This window comes from Piliocolobus tephrosceles, chromosome 6 (assembly GCF_002776525.5).
Source record: "Piliocolobus tephrosceles isolate RC106 chromosome 6, ASM277652v3, whole genome shotgun sequence".
Lineage (NCBI taxonomy): Eukaryota > Metazoa > Chordata > Mammalia > Primates > Cercopithecidae > Piliocolobus > Piliocolobus tephrosceles.
The window spans coordinates 76,987,639-77,005,177 of record NC_045439.1 but is presented as its reverse complement, the minus strand read 5'-3'; the positions used below and the strand labels follow the sequence as shown (position 1 = coordinate 77,005,177).

The 17,539-nt window shown below is 36.7% G+C and overlaps 1 protein-coding gene and 1 long non-coding RNA gene across 4 annotated transcripts in view; one reads left to right on the top strand and one right to left on the bottom strand.

The window, feature by feature from the left end:
- Positions 1 to 17,486, top strand: part of LOC111552802 — a 27,736-nt gene extending 10,250 nt beyond the window's left edge. Inside the window, exon 3 of one of the 2 annotated variants that reach the window (XR_002734733.2) lies at positions 17,429 to 17,486. This is a non-coding gene — a long non-coding RNA (uncharacterized LOC111552802). The remainder of the gene's footprint in view (positions 1 to 17,428) is intronic. The other variant, XR_002734732.2, reaches the window with a different exon arrangement.
- The window catches only part of TRPM7 (transient receptor potential cation channel subfamily M member 7), a 128,143-nt gene that overhangs the window by 43,398 nt on the left and 67,206 nt on the right, over positions 1 to 17,539 (bottom strand). For both annotated transcript variants that reach the window (XM_023227224.3, XM_023227225.1), the window contains exons 14-21: positions 12,770 to 12,910; positions 12,360 to 12,494; positions 11,211 to 11,491; positions 9,764 to 9,992; positions 8,489 to 8,644; positions 8,267 to 8,410; positions 5,915 to 6,043; positions 3,457 to 3,735 (exon numbers count right to left, since the gene is read on the bottom strand). In XM_023227224.3, coding sequence (XP_023082992.1) covers positions 3,457 to 3,735; positions 5,915 to 6,043; positions 8,267 to 8,410; positions 8,489 to 8,644; positions 9,764 to 9,992; positions 11,211 to 11,491; positions 12,360 to 12,494; positions 12,770 to 12,910 — 1,494 coding nt within the window. The remainder of the gene's footprint in view (positions 1 to 3,456; positions 3,736 to 5,914; positions 6,044 to 8,266; positions 8,411 to 8,488; positions 8,645 to 9,763; positions 9,993 to 11,210; positions 11,492 to 12,359; positions 12,495 to 12,769; positions 12,911 to 17,539) is intronic.

Genomic DNA, 17,539 nt, shown 5'->3' with positions numbered 1-17,539 from the left:
TGGGTGACAGAGCGAGACTCCGTCTCAAAAAAAAAAAAAAAAAATGTGAGTATCAGCTTGCTCATAAAAATGAGGATTCTTAAAGTAAAATTTTGCTGGGTGGGTGCGGTGGCTCACGCCTGTTAATTCCAGTACTTTCGGAGGCCGAGGTAGGCGGATCACAAGGTCAGGAGTGCAAGACCAGCCTGGCCAATATGGTGAAACCTTGTCTCTACTAAAAATACAAAAATTAGCCGGGCACGGTGATGTGTGCCTGTAGTCCCAGCTACTCGGGAGGCTGAGGCAGAAGAATTGCTTGAACCCAGGAGGTGGAGGTTGCAGTGAGCCAAGATTGCACCATTGCTATTAAAAGATGTATTAGGTTGATGCAAAAGTAACTGCAGTTTTTGCAATTACTTTCAATGGCAAAAAGTGCAATTACTTTTGCACTAGCCTATAACGTGTGAGGGAGGTTTCTTCTTTTTAATCTTTTATTGTCTACAAGCTTTTCAAAGCTGTTTCCTCTGGTTAGAAACTCCCTGCTCAGAAGAAAACTCCCAGATATTTTCTTTTCTTTTTTTTTTTTTTTAATGATTATGCTTTAAGTTCTAGGGTACATAAATACCATTTGACCCAGCAATCCCATTACTGGGTATATACCCAAAGGATTATAAATCATGCTATTATAAAGACACATGCACACGTATGTTTATTGCGGCACTATTCACAATAACAAAGACTTGGAACCAACCCAAATGTCCATCAATGATAGACTGAATTAAGAAAATGTGGCACATATACACCATGGAATACTATGCAGCCACGAAAAAGGATGAGTTCCTGTCCTTTGCAGGGACATGGATACAGCTGGAAACCATCATTCTGAGCAAACTATCGCAAGGACAGAAAACCAAACACCACCTGTTCTCACTCACAGGCGGGAACTGAACAACGAGAACACTTGGACACAGGGCGGGGAACATCACACACCAGGGCCTGTCATGGGGTGGGGGTGGGGGACAGGGAGAGGGATAGCATTAGGATAAATACCTAATGTAAATGATGAGTTAATGGGTGCAGCAAACTAACATGGCACATGTATACCTATGTAAATCCTACATATTTTCTAAACTCCTTTGAAATGCCATAATCTTTGTGAAAGCTTTCACGGCAGAATTGGTTACTAGCTCTTCTATCTTCACATAACAATTTATCTTATTTTTCAATAGCTACCTATCTGTTCACATGTCTATATTTAAAGACTCAATTGTTGAGTTCCATGAGGATCTGAACCATGTCTTATTCATCTTTGTAGCCCCAGCTTAGTTTAATTCTTAACATGTAATAAATACACAATGATGAAATAATGAACGTTAGATCTAGAACAGTAACCATTATGAAACTTCCAAAGGGGGATGTACAGGGAAGCTGGCACTAGGGGAAAACAGACAATGATGGAATAAATGACTAGTTGACAAGGAGAAAGACATCCTAGTGGAGGGTGGTTTTAGCGAAGATCACAAATAGAGACTTCTGTACTTCCTAACTCTTCCATTTACATTACCATTAAAGTAACTAGACACCACTAAGTCACTAAATAACCTGATAAGCGTAAGAGCTACATCTTTTTTGCACGCTAAAATGTTAGGCTAAACCCAATTCTTCCCAAAAAATCTTAACTGCCCTATTTTTCCTTGAAATACCATTAAGAATGCCAAAATGTGTGAATAATGAGTAACACTTTGATGTGAAAAACAGTACACCACCAGTAATTCTCAATTAAGGGGGGGAAGACACATTCTTTTGGAGGGGAAGAGTGCAGCATGAAACTGCAAATATAATAAATTATATTTAGAAAACCTAAAAATCTTGTTTTCAAGATGCAAAGATAATCTTGTGAGCTTAGTATGGTTACTCAAGAAATACTTAATTTAGAAGACTGTTTTTTTTATTATTATACTTTCAGTTCTAGGGTACATGTGCACAACTTGCAGGTTTGTTACATATGTATACATGTGCCATGTTGGTGTGCTGCACCCATTAACTCGTCATTTACATCAGGTATATCTCCTAATGCTATCCCTCCCCGCTCCCCACAGCCCACGACAGGCCCCAGTGTATGATGTTCCCCATTCCCCACCCTGTGTCCAAGTGTTCTCATTGTTCAATTCCCACCTATGAGTGAGAACATGTAGTGTTTGGTTTTCTGTCCTTGCAACAGTTTGCTCAGAATGATGGTTTCCAGCTTCATCCATGTCCCTACAAAGAACATGAACTCATCCTTTTTATGGTTGCATAGTATTTCACGGTATATATGTGCCACATTTTCTTAATCCACTCTATCACTGATGGACATGTGGGTTGGTTCCAAGAGAAGACTGATTTTCTAAGATTAAGGGAGCATAAGAAACTCTATGAATAGCTTTTTATACTTATTAAAATGGGACAAATATTTTAAAATAATTAAGAAACAACATATATTTTTAAAGCATATTTTTATAAAACTACTGCATATATTTACGAGAAGTTTGAAACAAACACATGCATTCATATATGCCTTGAGGGATGGAAGGATGTACATTAAACTGTTAATAGTGAATATCTCTGAATAGTGATTTGTCTGCATTTGCTGAAATTTCCTAGGATGAACAGGAATTTCAGAATAAGGAATAGCAATAGCTATATTACAAATTTTGCCTTTTTCATCACTGAAAACCAAAAGGAATTATGGCAAGGAGTAGACCCAATATATTTTAGATTCAGTGTATAAAAAAATTACACATTTAACTTGACATCTAGATTTTAAAAAATAAAACCCGCCACTCAGATAAGACTAAGGAAAAGAGCAAATACTGGGCATACTGTATTAGGAAAAGATTAGGTATTCTGGATTTAACTTTTAAAAAATAGCCAGGTGTGGTGGCTCATGCCTGTAATCCCACCTCTTTGGGAGGCCAAGGCGGGCAGATCATCTGAGGTCAGGAGTTTGGGACCAGCCTGACCAACATGGTGAAACCCTGTCTCTACTAAAAATACAAACATTAGCTGGGCATTGTGGCGCATGCCTGTAATCCCAGCTCCTCGGGTGGCTGAGGCAGGAGAATCGCTTGAACCTGGGAGGCAGAGGTTGCAGTGAGCCAAGATAGCGCCACTGCACTCCAGCCTGGGCGACAGAGTGAAACTCCGTCACAAAAAAAAAAAAAAAGCCTGGATCAGTAAAGACAGGAAAAAGGAGTTACCTACAGACATACACCATAGATTGTATAGCTAACATTATCTTGCAAAGCACAAAATGGGTGTAGGGGATTGGGATTGAGCATGAGAAACTCTTAGGGAATGGCTGATTTGAAGTATGAGGCAAACAAACATAAAATAAAAGACATTCACTGGCTGAAATAAAACTATGTTAATAACATCTTTGTGATTTTAAAAAAAATCAGTAAACCCATGAGTATTATCAAACATCTCTCAACTTACCATTTTTCCAATCATCATTACATAAGGTCCCGCCTGTTGATTTACAGCTAGAAAATCTAGCAAACGCACATACCAAAATATTATGTTAAGACAGTAAATTAATCTTCCAGCCACAAAAACATGATTATCATATGCATTTGCAAAGTTCCATTTTGCTCCAAATCTTAGTCCAAATCCAATGAAGAAAGAAATTATGGCAATTGTATCACTGATGTTGAAGTAATCACTAAACCATACTTTAATCTTCTGGTTTACTTTCCCAGCTTCAGACATAAAGATCTAAAGGTTTAACAACAACAAAAAAAAGTTTAATCAATTTATTCCTATTAAAACACATACAGCAATCAATTATAACATTACAGAGTTTCACATAGCTTTTTATTTATTAACTTATTTATTTTGAGACAGAGTCTCGCTCTGTTGCCCAGGGTGGAGTGCAGTGGCGCAATCTCGGCTCGCTGCAACCTGCGTCTCCCAGGTTCAAGAGATTCATCCAACTAAGAAGCTGAAAGTGCAGATTACAACCCAGTTCACTAGACCTGGATTGTAAAATACTTTTGAAAAATTGTTTTATTTCAAATTAAAGCAGCACCTGGATATCCTGGTAGTAGCTGCCAAACCTGCCTTCTTTGTAGAAAGTAAATAACTCAATGGTTTAAGTAGCTGTATTTATCTAACTTATTTAAAACATATGCCTCTTCTCCTGAATATATGAATTTTAAGAATTATCTTTTGAGAGGAATGGTAACACATTCACATCTTCAAAATTCATGGTGTATCATAAATACTGCAAAGTATCTGTTTCCCTCTTCTCCCTTAGCCAATTAATTACTCTTCCCACTAGAGGCAACCACTACTATTACTGTTTCATGAACACCTGCAGAACTAGTTTATGAATATACATATTTTATAATGCTTTGCAATTTGCTTTTATCATTTAACAAATCAATTTCTTTAAACATGCTGATGAAACAACAGATTTAATACACATATGGACCATAATACTCAGAGGAATTTAAAATGCAAAATAAACTATTTAATAAGAAATTCCTTCTGGTTCCAGTTGGTGTTTGGAAAAGAAAAAAAAGAAAGAAATTCTTATGATATCTAAGTGAGAGAGAAGTACAATGCCTTCTAATTATTTTTGCAATTTCTTGTATTCTCTAAATGTAAGGTAGAGACATGAAATAATTCAGAGGTACTTATGCAAGTATGTTATAAAACAATATTCATGGCCAGGCACGGTGGCTCATGCCTACAATCCTAGCACTTTGGGAGGCCAAGGCAGGCAGCTCATGAGGTCAGGAGTTTGAGATCAGCCTGACCAACATGGTGAAACCCCATCTCTACTAAAAATACAAAAATTAGCCAGGCTTGGTGGCACGCACCTGTAATCCCAGCTACTAGGGAGGCTGAGGCAGGAGAACTGCTTGAACCCCGGAGGTGGAGGTTGCAGTGAGTGGAGATTGTGCCACTGCACTCCAGCCTGGGTGACAGAGGGAGACTCCATCTCAAACAAAACAAAACAAAACAAAAAAACAAAAAACAATATTCATGTAGCTACTACTTCAAAAACAAAGTATAAATATTAAGAAAAAGATTTTCTTCAAAGTCAGGATATTAAAAATTTAAACTGAAAACTGAAAGACACAGGGATATAAATCTAAATGATGATTCAACGGCAGTATAGTACATTTTAGTAGGCAGTACAATATAAAAGCAAAATAAATATCTATTTATTTTATTTTTATGTTGAGATAGAGTCTCACTCTTTCGCCCAGGTTAGAGTGCAGTGGCGCAACCTCAGTTCACTGCAACCTCTGCCTCCTGGGTTCAAGTGATTCTCTTTCCTCAGTCTCCCAAGTAGCTGGGATTACAGGCGGCTGCCACCATGCCCAGCTAATTTTTGTATTTTTAGTAGAGATGGGGTTTCACCCTCTTGGCCAGACTGGTCTCGAACTCCTGACCTCGAGTGATCTGCCCGCCTCAGCCTCCCAAAGTGCTGGGATTACAGGTGTGAGCCACTGTGCCTGGCCTAAAGACCTATTTATAACTTACCTACCTAATTGGCTACATCAGGCAGGTAAAATAAAAGTCATTTAGCCAAGTATATTCAAGTATATTTTAATACTTTTTGAAGAGTGACAGAGAGCAAAAATGTGGACATTCAGGAAATAAAACAAACAAAATATAGGCTACATTTTTATAGGCTACATTTCTGACACAAATCATTATATTTGTAATGGCAACAAAGTATACAGCATACTCACTAATCTCTATTCTTTTGCCATTATTTTGGGAACAACAAAATTACACAGTAGTTCTACACTTCTACAATGTCATCACACACACACACACACACACACACATATACACACACCCACGTATATACCCAAAACAAAACAGAAAATCTTCCATGTATACAGTAAATTATTGGTAGAAAAAATTAAAGACATACCTCACGGACTTTCTCAATGGCATAAGTAAAAATATAAGCAATAACAATCCATTCTTGAACTGAAGGTAATTGTTCCATTTGTACAAGAACCACAAACGTATAAAGCATCAGAAATCCTATATATGCCAACTAATGAAAAAGTAAAGGTTATATAAACACTGGTTACAAAATAAATATTTTAATTATGAACATTTTCAACCACACACAAAAATAGACATTAAATGAACCTTTGTGAATTATCCCCTAGTTTCCCTTATTAAAATAGTTTTAGAAATATCTCTTTTTCAGCACAGAGATTGCATTTACTGGAGTATAAATGGTCCCCAGAGTATAAACGTGTTGTTCTACAACTCTATCAACCTTTAGAACATCCCATAGAAAGGATTTTGTAATCTGGTTTATGTTCTCAGCATATGCCACACAATTCTGCTTAACTCATACCTACAGTATAATAATATATTAAAATTACTGCAGAATTTCACCACCATAATCATCAAGGAACACATATTTCCTGCCTCCTTCCTCCCCCAACCAAACAGTATTCCTAAGAAAGAAAGACAGCTGAGGCAGGGTGTGGTGGCTCACGCCTATAATCCCAGAACTTTGGGAAGCCAAGGCAGGTGGATCACCTAAGGTCAGGGGTTTGAGACTAGCCTGGCCAACAGGTGAAACCCCGTCTCTACTGGAAAAAAAAAAAAAAAAAAAAATTAGCCAGACATGGTGGTGCATGCCTACAATCCTAGCTACTCGGGAGGCTGAGGCACAAGAATTGCTTGAACCTGGGAGGTGGAGGTTGCAGTGAGCTGAGATCATGCCATTGTACTCCAGCCTGGGCAACAGAGTGAGACTCTGTCAAAAAAAAAAAAAAAAAAAAAAAGGAAGAAAGAAAAGAAAAGAGAAAAGACAAGACAAGACAGACAACTGCTATTTTCTTAGCTCCCAGTCACTAAAGTTGAACCCCAAAAAGTGGAAAAGATGTGAAGAGGCTTTGCCCCAGGTACAGAAACAGCCCACCTTTGACACTCTTTACAAAATAGATTATAGAGAGGTGATAAAGTTTGTTTAAAAACATACGAGTATTTATTTCATTTCAGAGGAAAACCCACACTTATTGACCCTTGAAAAATTATGGGTAACAATCCTCTCATCTCTATCTTGTCTCCATCAGTCCTACAGTAAGTCACATCCTTGATTTGATTATCTATAGCAGGCTAGGGAAGTAAACTGCAGTAAAGAAAGAAAAGAGAAATTCCTGTAGTCACCCATACTGGCTATTTTAACGTAGTCATTCACATGAATGCAAATGTAAGAAAACTGCCCTATTTTCATTAGTGGAGACAGAATTTGGAGATTAGATCAGATAACTGATATTTGCAATTTCAGCCTCTGAATAGGAAGGAACAAGAACATTTTCACATAGAGATGTAACGAAATGTTAGTCTCGGGTTAATGGTCACATGTGGGTGAAAAAGCAATCGCCAAAGAAGCAGATTCTTATTGATGAAAATGAAAAAATCTCCACAACAACAAAGTTAAAAACATCTTAATTAAGGGTTTTCCGATGAAGGGGAGTTAAGAACTCATTTACTCAGTCCCTGGTTAAAAGTAGGGGCTAATCTCATTTACTGTATCACCTGTTCCTTCAGGTTGGTCCATCGCTAGGAAAAGGAGCACTAGCAAGATAGCCAACTAATATTTCCTAGTGCTCATTCTCCACATAAAACAACCAAAACAACACATAAACACCTACATTTCAACCAAAATAACAGATGAGTCCATCCTTGTATGGACATATGCTCTTTATCTGCTAGTAAAATCAATTTTTCCATAAAGCAAGAGAAAAGCCAATTATATGGAAGGTAATCAAGCATACACTTTAATACGATTAAAGAAATAAGCCACAGATAAATAAAACCATATAAATGATCTGGATTACTTTTCATCATCATCAGTTAACACTGCCAACAGGTTTATTTCAGACTTTTATGTATTATAAAATTATAATACAAAAAATTTTATAATACAAAAAATTATAAGTATCAGAATCTCTTTTGGTCCATCTTTTATCATTAATTTTACTAGTTGATTAGTATTTGCTACCAACTTACAAAGGCCAATGGTTATCACATATTTGTTAAGTACATTTTTGGTTCCAATTAGAACTGAAATTTGTTAGTGTTTATCACTCTAGATGACAATTTAAATGAAACTAAGGCAAATGTATCCCTCTTTCAAATGTGAAATGCCTTTTCATTGATCTAAGTTATATCAAGATTAGTATGGATTCTGAACCAGTGTTCCCCCAAAGCCTATCTCTTAAAAACATTATGCTCGTGTAATTTAAAAACATACCGTGTTAAACCAGAATTTTACAATTGGTGCATGATAAAAGGCATAAAACTTTCGTGTGATTGGAAGCTTTTTTGATTTTATTTGTATCTCCATCTCATTCTTTCCTTCATTACTATCCAAAATCCGTACTTCTTTAAACACTTCCTAAAATTAAAAAAAAATTTTTTTTGTACAATTATTCAGAACAAATTTATGTTTACTTCAAAATGTTTTCCTGCTTACCATGGGGATCTCTTCTGTTATGTTCTGAAAGTTGTTTTCGCTGTCATCCATTGTCATCTGATGAGCATCTTGAGATTGTGGGATATGGGACATTTCAGCCTTAGTTTTATATTCTAGCAGTAATATGGCAGGTGGAACTAAAATGCTTAGTATGACCTAAATTTTTAGAAACATAATTTTGCATTTTAAAATTAATGACCTTCAAGAATATAATTAAAAAAAAGATATTAAATATCTTATGATGATTAGCCATTTTGCCCCTAGTAGTGGAGAGAAAAAAACAAAAAATTCATTTTTTACTTACATATTGTATTTAAAGAGGCCCAAGTGTGTTTCAAAGAGCAACAAAACATTTGATTATTATGATAATAAGGGTATAGGATAGATTTAATAATTATTATAGACTTGTCCTTTAAATAAAATCAGATTACAATTTGTTCAGAAAATACATTTTGTTTAAACAAAATTCAAGCCTTACAAAGGTGCTATGTCCTTAATTTTATCCTAAATCTCTTTGCAAGTGTTCCATGTCATAACATGATTACTCAGCTTGTGCCTCTATAAACAAAAAGGTTTATTTCTAAAATTTTACTTATTACTTGCAAAATCCCAAAGCATGAAGAAATTGTAATTGTGTAACAGGGTTTCTGTTGGTTATTCAGTGGCCTATGGTTAAAACTGTTTGCCTGATTTCTGACTCCTACATTTCTGCACCTTATTTAAAAAGATGTAAGAGAACAAAAAGCAAAGTTAAAAGCAGTATGTATCACCATGACAAAACCAGAAGTACATGTCATTTTACCCAAATTTTTAAAGATAAAAACTGGCCATATGTATATACTTATCTATAAGTATAAACTGGGTATATGAATATGCTCATTCAATATACTTTAAGTAACTTAAAAGTAACAGATTATTAAATTAGTAGATAGATCTTGAATTTCAGAAGTTGGGAATAACCCTTTCATAAAGTAGTAACTTTTTTCAAGGCTGCTCAGGGCCATAATCTCCGGTATTTCCCATTTGTTCCCCTTCTAGCTTAAAAAGAGGCCATAATCATTAAACACACCTGAAAAGGATTCAAAAGTAAAGAAGAAGAGGAAAAAAGAAGCCCATTATACCACTCGGGATGAAATGCCAATCATCCTTCTTGCTCCCTCTATAACCCCCACCATTACCCTCACACATCAAGGCATTTTACTACACATTTAGACTAATTCTTCTGTTCTTTTTATCTTATCATACACTTTATATCAAATTATTTCTAAAGTATACCTTGTACCAGGAATTTTTCCTCATATTCAGCCTTCCCATCCACATATCAGATAACAACATTTGTGTACAGGTGTGGGCTACAAAAGGTCTAAGTCTTGAAGAAACTGCTAACTTAAGGCAGGTAGAATTACTCCAGTTCTTCAGTTCATAAGTGAGCAATTTCATAGCCATGGTTTCATCTTGTCTGAAGGACTGTTCTAATAATTCAACGGCCAACTGACCAAAATCACTATAAAAAGATAAAAGCCAAAATATACTCAGATTAACAAACTGCAATTTTAAGCCACTATTCTTATATACATTAATACTTTCTTTTTAATATTCTCACACACACTTACAGAATTATGAGGCATTAAAACCATAACTCGGTTTTCAGACATCTACATCTATTCACAAAATATTAAAATATGTCGCATTACGTACAAGACTAAAAAGGTGAATCCAGAGCACTTTTTCCCAGTCCTAGAAATCAAACTATAATCTCGGAAGGAATCAAAACTCACAATGCTACAATGCCCTGTTCAAAAAAGTTTATGCAGTATTTCAAACACAGAAAACAGTTGGTACCTGGTAAAGAGGAAGAACAATGTGACTAGGGACTAGCCTAATTATGAGAAACATCTGAATTTTAAAGTTCCACTAAGTAACCATAGGATCCCTGTTAAGAGTTATTTTCAGTAACAGCTGGTCACTGTCCTCTAAAGACCCCACCTGGGGAGCCGGAGGTCTTAGTATATATTAGAAAACTTATACAAACTACGTTTCCAGTTTAATATTTCAATATTGCCCCCCTAAGTAAATTGTAAATTTTTATGAACTATGTCGTTATTCTATGTATGTAGTTCTAGCTTCTGAAGTGCCTCCCAGTTGAATTCAGTCTATTTTCTTATAACACAGCTCCAACCTCACTTCCGCCCTTTCCTTACCAATTCAAATGGAACTTTCTAATCCAATTGCTACTATTTGCAAAAATTAAAATGACTTCTGGCATTTCTTCTTTCTTTCGAGATACAGTCTACCCTGTCATCCAGGCTGGAGTGCAAGTGGCATGATCACAGCTCACTGCAGCCTCAACCTCCCAGGCTCAAGTGATCCTCCCACCTCAGCCTCCTGAGTAGCTGGGACCACAGACAAGTGCCACCACACCCAGCTAATTTTTAAATTCCATGTACAGACGGGGTCTGCCTATGTTGCCCAAGCTGCATTTCTTCTTTTTGGCTGAAATATTTAATTCTTGGGTTGTAAATATAATAACCTCTTTTTCATAGAGGCAGAAAGTTTCTTTCTGAATTAAAAAATATATATACTTCAATAAATTTCTGTCAATTGTACCAGTAAGATTATACATATAAATACATCACTGTTAAGTACGTGGCACTGTAACAGCCACTCAAACAATATCTACTTTGAATTTTTAAAATGTTTCAAATAATAAAATATCACTTACTTGGAATACTGTTTCAGTTCTTCTGAAGTATCATCTACCAGGTCACTCTGCTTTGCTTCATATGCCATTGAACGATAGATCTTACAGGCAACTAATGCTTTAGCCATTGATTCTTCACCATGTTGCCATAAAAAACGGGCCATGACCTGCCTCTTCATAAGGCAAGCCCATATTAAAAGTTCATTAAGTGGATAAGGAAAGCGCTTGGTTTCTGGATCATCAATGTCTACAATTTCATCTTTGGTTCTTTTCTTCTTTCCTTCTTCCACAACTGTATCAATCTTCCAAGGAAAATAAAGTTATAAAGCTCATTATAATAAGGTCATATGAAATTTACGTCAGTGAAAATTTTAGTAAAATATCCTCTACATTATTCAGCTCCATAAAACTGCATATAATAGCATAAATTTTATAAACTTGATTTTTATTATAGCTCATAATTCATTTTATAAAAATGCTATTTTAACAGAAATGTCTTTGCAATAAACATTTACCAAAATTTAAGGGCCTAAATATTTCAACTAATATTCTAATAGAACGTAATTTTAATAAAGGGTTAGATAACATTTTTGTCATACATGTTCTTAATCAAATATAACTGGAATGAAAGGAGTCAGGTAAACATTTATTGAAACATTTTAATTTGGTTACCATCATAGCTAAATATGAAAATGTAGGCTGGGTGCAGTGGCTCAAGCCTGTAATCCCAGCACTTTGGGAGGCTGAGGCGGGTGGATCACAAGGTCAAGAGATCGAGACTATCCTGGCCAACATGGTGAAACCCCATCTCTACTAAAAATACAAAAAATTAGCCGGTGTGGTGGCGGGTGCCTGTAGTGCCAGCTACTTGGGAGGCTGAGGCAGGAGAATCACTTGAACCCGGGAGGCAGAGGTTGCAGTGAGCCAAGATTGAACCAAGGCACTCCAGCCTGGTGACAGAGCAAGACTCCATCTCAAAAAACAAAAAGTAACAGAATCATTAACTTATAATTAATATCTCTATGTATGAGAAAATGACAATTCTAAGACATATCCAAAAATGAAAGGTAATTCTTACTAAATCAATTAGGTTTTTTTGTTTAATAATACTAAGTAATTTAGAAAGAAGAAAATAAAAACCCAGAAAGAATAATATTTAAATAAATTTACCTTTGGTCGGTAGGGCTGTGCTGTCTTAATGAAATGGTTATGCCTCATTTTTTCCTTTTTATCTGCCCTATTGCCAAAAGATTCATGACTCTTTCGCAACTGAGGAGTGCTGCTGGAGGTATTTCGGCCAGACCTCTGAAAATGAGCTCTTATTAGCTTTTATAGATTTAAACATGCTGACATGTTATAAAAATTGAAGAATCAATTTATATATGTGTGCAAATGTGTTTGTGTATAAACAAAATATGACTGGTTTAGGATTTTGATGACAAAATATTTCTAATTACTCAGTTGAAAATCTTCAATTTTATGACAGTGTTACTTTCTCCGTTCTAATGTTAATTCTTAACATTTAAAGTGCATTTAATGTTAAAGCACATATATAGGATTTCCCCCCAAATTTTACATACCCGATTATTTCCACCAAGACTATTATATATTAATCGAAAACGTTTCCTAGTATAGGTGCATCTGTAGGTTCCTCCCATGAGATATTCAATAACAAGTCCTATATCAATTAGAGTGATCTTATATCCTGGAGGAAGATTTCCCTAGAAACAAAACATTTGTTTTAAATAGATCAGATAGCATTTCTCAATATTGCCATGCCCTGCCTAGGAACAGGCCTACTCTTCAAAATGACAAATGTTTACTTCGTACAAGCAGCAAGGGCCAGGTGCAGTGGCTCACACCTGTAATCCCAACACTCTGGAAGGCCAAGGCGGGTGGATCACCTGAGATCAGGAGTTCGAGATCAGCCTGACCAACATGATGAAACCCCGTCTCTACTAAAACTACAAAAAAATTGGCCAGGCAAGCTAGCACGTGTCTGCAGTTCCAGGTACTCAGGAGGCTGAGGCAGGAGAATCGCTTGAATCCGGGAGGCAGAAGTTGCAGTGAGCCAATATCATGCCACTGCACTCCAGCCTGGGAGACAGCAAGACTTGGTCTCCAAAAAAAAAAAAAAAAAAAAAAAGCAGCAGCAGCAAGGTTTGCCAGCAAGCAGCTATCTTTACAGAAGGAAATGTTTGTTTCTCTCTTTGCTCTGTAAAAATACAGGATTCTGAAGTTCTGAGGTCTCAAAGGTGTGCCTTGAGACAGGAGTATGACCTAAAACAGGAAGGTAACAATTTCATCTCTCTATTGCCCCAATACTTCACACATAAGATGGAGGCTGGGCGCGGTGGCTCCGGCCTATAATCCCAGCACTTTGGGAGGCTGAGGCAGGCGGATCACCTGAGGTCGGGAGTTCCAGATCAGCCTGGCCAACATAGAGACCTCGTCTCTACGAAAAATACAAGAGCAAGACTCTGTCTCAAAAAAAGAGACAATGGAAACGCTAATTGGCCAACTATTCCATTTTCATTGTGATATATATAAACAATTGCATTTTTCTGCAAAAATAATGCTGTGTTATGTTTCCAGACTGGCCCAGAAATACATGTAAATATTTTTTAACCAAAATTATACTGGCGATATTATAGGTTTTTATAGTGTTGTCTAGGAATTAACTATCACTTGCAACATTGTTTAAAGCTAAGACTTCATTTTCCCATGGCAATTTACAAATGCACTTTTGGAACACACACCATTTGTGAGTTTGGAAAGACGGCCTGTTTCAAAATTTTAAAAACTGGTTAATTTTATTAAATAATCTTAAAGGGATTTAATCACCAGATAATTTGTATTTATTAACTAATTCTGCCCTCCTACCATCACCATTTTTTTATTTCCCTGATTATAATGTCATGAACTTTTTTTTTTTTTTTAAATGTCTGTATTTTTACTATCTTGGTTTCACTGGGCACGGTGGCTCACGCCTGTAATCCTAGCACTTTGGGAGGCTGAGGGGGTGGATCACCTGAGGTCAGGAGTTTGAGATCATCGTGGCCAACATGGTGAATCCCCATCTCTACTAAAAATACACAAATTAGCTAGGTGTGGTGGAGGGCGCATGTAATCCCAGCTACTCAGGAGGCTGAGGCAGAAGAATTGCTTGAACCCAGGATGCGACGGTTGCAGTGAGCCAAGATCACATCATTGCACTCTAGCATGGGCAACAAAGGCGAAACTCCGTCTCAAAAATAAATAAATAAATAAATAAATAAATAAATAAATAAATAAATAAATAAATAAAATCTTGGTTTCATCTGTGAAATTTCTAATTTCTAGATCGCTATATCCTTTAAATCTCTTATTTGAAAATAAATCAAAATACATATTTCCATCTTGAATACAAGATTTTTAGTTTTAACTCAAGTAGCCTCAAAATATGCTGATTGAGAATGTCACCTATGATATTCGTCAATATTATTTATTAAAAACGACAAATGCCATTATATGGACCCACTTGAATAAGAAATATTTAAATTAGGTAAAATAATGTGAATTATCTATCAAATGTCATGACGATCAAGTTCTCAAACTAATACTAAGTCATAAAACTCTTTACCAATGTGAATCAAAATATTCAATTACTGCCTTTACTTCAGGATTTATCACTTACAGAAACCAAAACATAGGGCTTATTATCATAGCCACCAATGTAAAACAATGTATATAAATTCTCAGATTTGTTTCCAAAATTTTAACTACCATAATTCTTAGAAACAAGGTCTTAAGGTCTCTCCCATTACTTAAGATTTCTAGGGGAAGGAGGGGGAATTTTAATTATTTAAAAAGACCAAATCAAACTGACGTGAAATGACCAGAACAGGCAAATCATTAGATTAACAGTTACCCAAGGAGGGGGATGGAAGTGGGGAGTAGAGAAGGAGAAGAAATGAGGAGTGACCGCTAAAGGGCACAGGGTAACTTTTCGAAGTATTATAAATGCTCTAAAGTTAGACTGTGGCAATGGTTGCACAACTCTGTGAATAAAGTCAAAAAACGTATGCTTTTTTTTTTTTTTTTTTGAGACTAAGGGTCTTGCTCTGTTGTCCAGGCTGGAGTGCAATGGCACAATCTCAGCTTGCAGCAACCTCTGCTTCCCAGGTTCAATCAATTCTTCTGCCTCAGCCTCCTGAGTGGCTGGGACTACAGGCACACGCCACCACGCCTGGTTAATTTTTGTATTTTTAGTAGAGACAAGGTTTCACTATTTTGGCTAGGCTGTTCTTGAACTCCTGACCTCAAGCCACCACACCTGGCCAATATACACTTTAAATGAATGAATTTTGTAATTTGTGAAACACATTTCAATAAAGCTATAAAGAAAAGCACATGCGGGCTGGGCGTAATGGCTCACACCTGTAATCCCAGCAGTTTGGGAGGCCGAAGTGGGTGGATCAGCTGAGGTCAGGGGTTCAAGACCAGCCTGGCCAACATGATGAAACCCCATCTCTACAAAAAAAAAAAAATAACAATAATAAATAAGCCGGGCGTGGTGGCACACGCCTGTAGTGCCAGCTACTCAGGAGGCTGATAGGAGAATTGCTTGAACCTGAGAGGCAGTGGGTGCAGTGAGCCAAGATCGTGCCATTGCACTCCAACCTGGGCAACAGACCAACACTCCATCTCAAAAAAAACAAAATCAGCCAGGCATGGTGGCAGACACCTGCAATCCTAGCTACTCAGGAGGCTGAGGCAGGAGAATCACTTGAACCCGGGAGACAGAGGTTGCACTGAGCCGAGATCACGCCACCACATTCCAGCCTGGGCAAGAAAGGGCAAAACTTCATTTCCAAAAAAAATTTTTAAGTATAAAATGTCTCGGTTCTTCCTATGGGATAGTTTAGTATTAAATCAGTTACAAAATAAAGAAAATGAAAACAGAAAATGACATTTTTAAAAAACATCCTCAAGGCCGTTAAAAATGACATTTCTAATGTCATTCTTTTTTCTTAAGACAGGGTCTTGGTGTGTACCCAGACTGGAGTACAGTGGCTCAATGACAGCTCACTGCGGGCTCAAGTGATCCTCCCTCAGTGCCCCCCACACTCCCACCAATCATTTGGGACTACATGCAGGTGACAACATGCCAGGCTAATTTTTAATTTTTTTGTAGCGACAAGGTCTTGCTTTGTTGCCCAAGCTGGTCTCGAACACTTTCTCTCCGGTGATCCTCCCACCTCAGACTACCAAAGTGCTGGTATTACGGGTATGAGCCACCAGGCCTGGCCTTTGATGTGTTTAATAATGCACTCATATTAAGTAGCAAGTAAAAGCTGAAATAAATAATTCTAAACAAACTTTAAGTTTAGAAACTTAGAAGATATTTTAACCAAATAAATATAAATACTACTTTATCAAGGAACACAAAACTGTACTGAACACCAATATAAATGGCTATAAAAGTGGTGATAAATGTTTAAAACTTTTAGTTCACAAACAATTCTGATAGGAGAGAAGAGGAATAAGAGTATGTCAATTTAGTGGCCACAGAATAGCCTGAGATCATGACAGTGTTATACATTCATCACTACCAATACTAGATTTTGTTTTACTTTTAAAAACATTAAAGCGATTTATATATATTTAGGGGTACAAGTACAGATTTCTTACATGCATATGTTATGTAGTGGTGAAGACTAGGCTTTCAGTGTACCTATTACCTGAATGGTGAATAGTGTACCCACAGGTAACTGTTCAACCCTCACCCCCCAACCTAACCTCCCACCTTTTTGTTAAGTCTCCAATGTCTATCATTCCACTCTATATCCACGGGTACCCATTATTTAGCTCCAACTTATAAGTGAAAACGTGGTATTTAACTAAGTTATTTCACTTAGGATAATGAACCTCCAGTTCCATTCACATTGCCACAAAGGACATGATTTCATTCTTTTGTATGGCTGAGTAGAAACACTAGATTTTTTTTTAAGGGGAGAGAGCTTTTCAGCATTTTTACTGGCAAAGTCTGCCATTAAGATTATGACCCTGTCCTCAATTTCCTTATTCAACATCCTTTACATTCGGACAATTTTCTAAGGAACAAATTTCTGCTGAAGATAAGAGGAAAAAAGATACATTCTATCAATAGTCTTTCTTGTATGAACCAGTGAGCTTTATACATCATATTCTATCTTGAATGACCAGAAGCTCAATAGCTTTTTTTTTTTTTTTTTTAGACAAAGTCTCACTCTGTTACCCAGGCTGGAATGTAGTGGCAAGATCATGGCTTGTGGCAGCCTCCACCTCCTGGCCTCAAGCAATCCTCCAATCTCAGCCTCCCAAGTAGC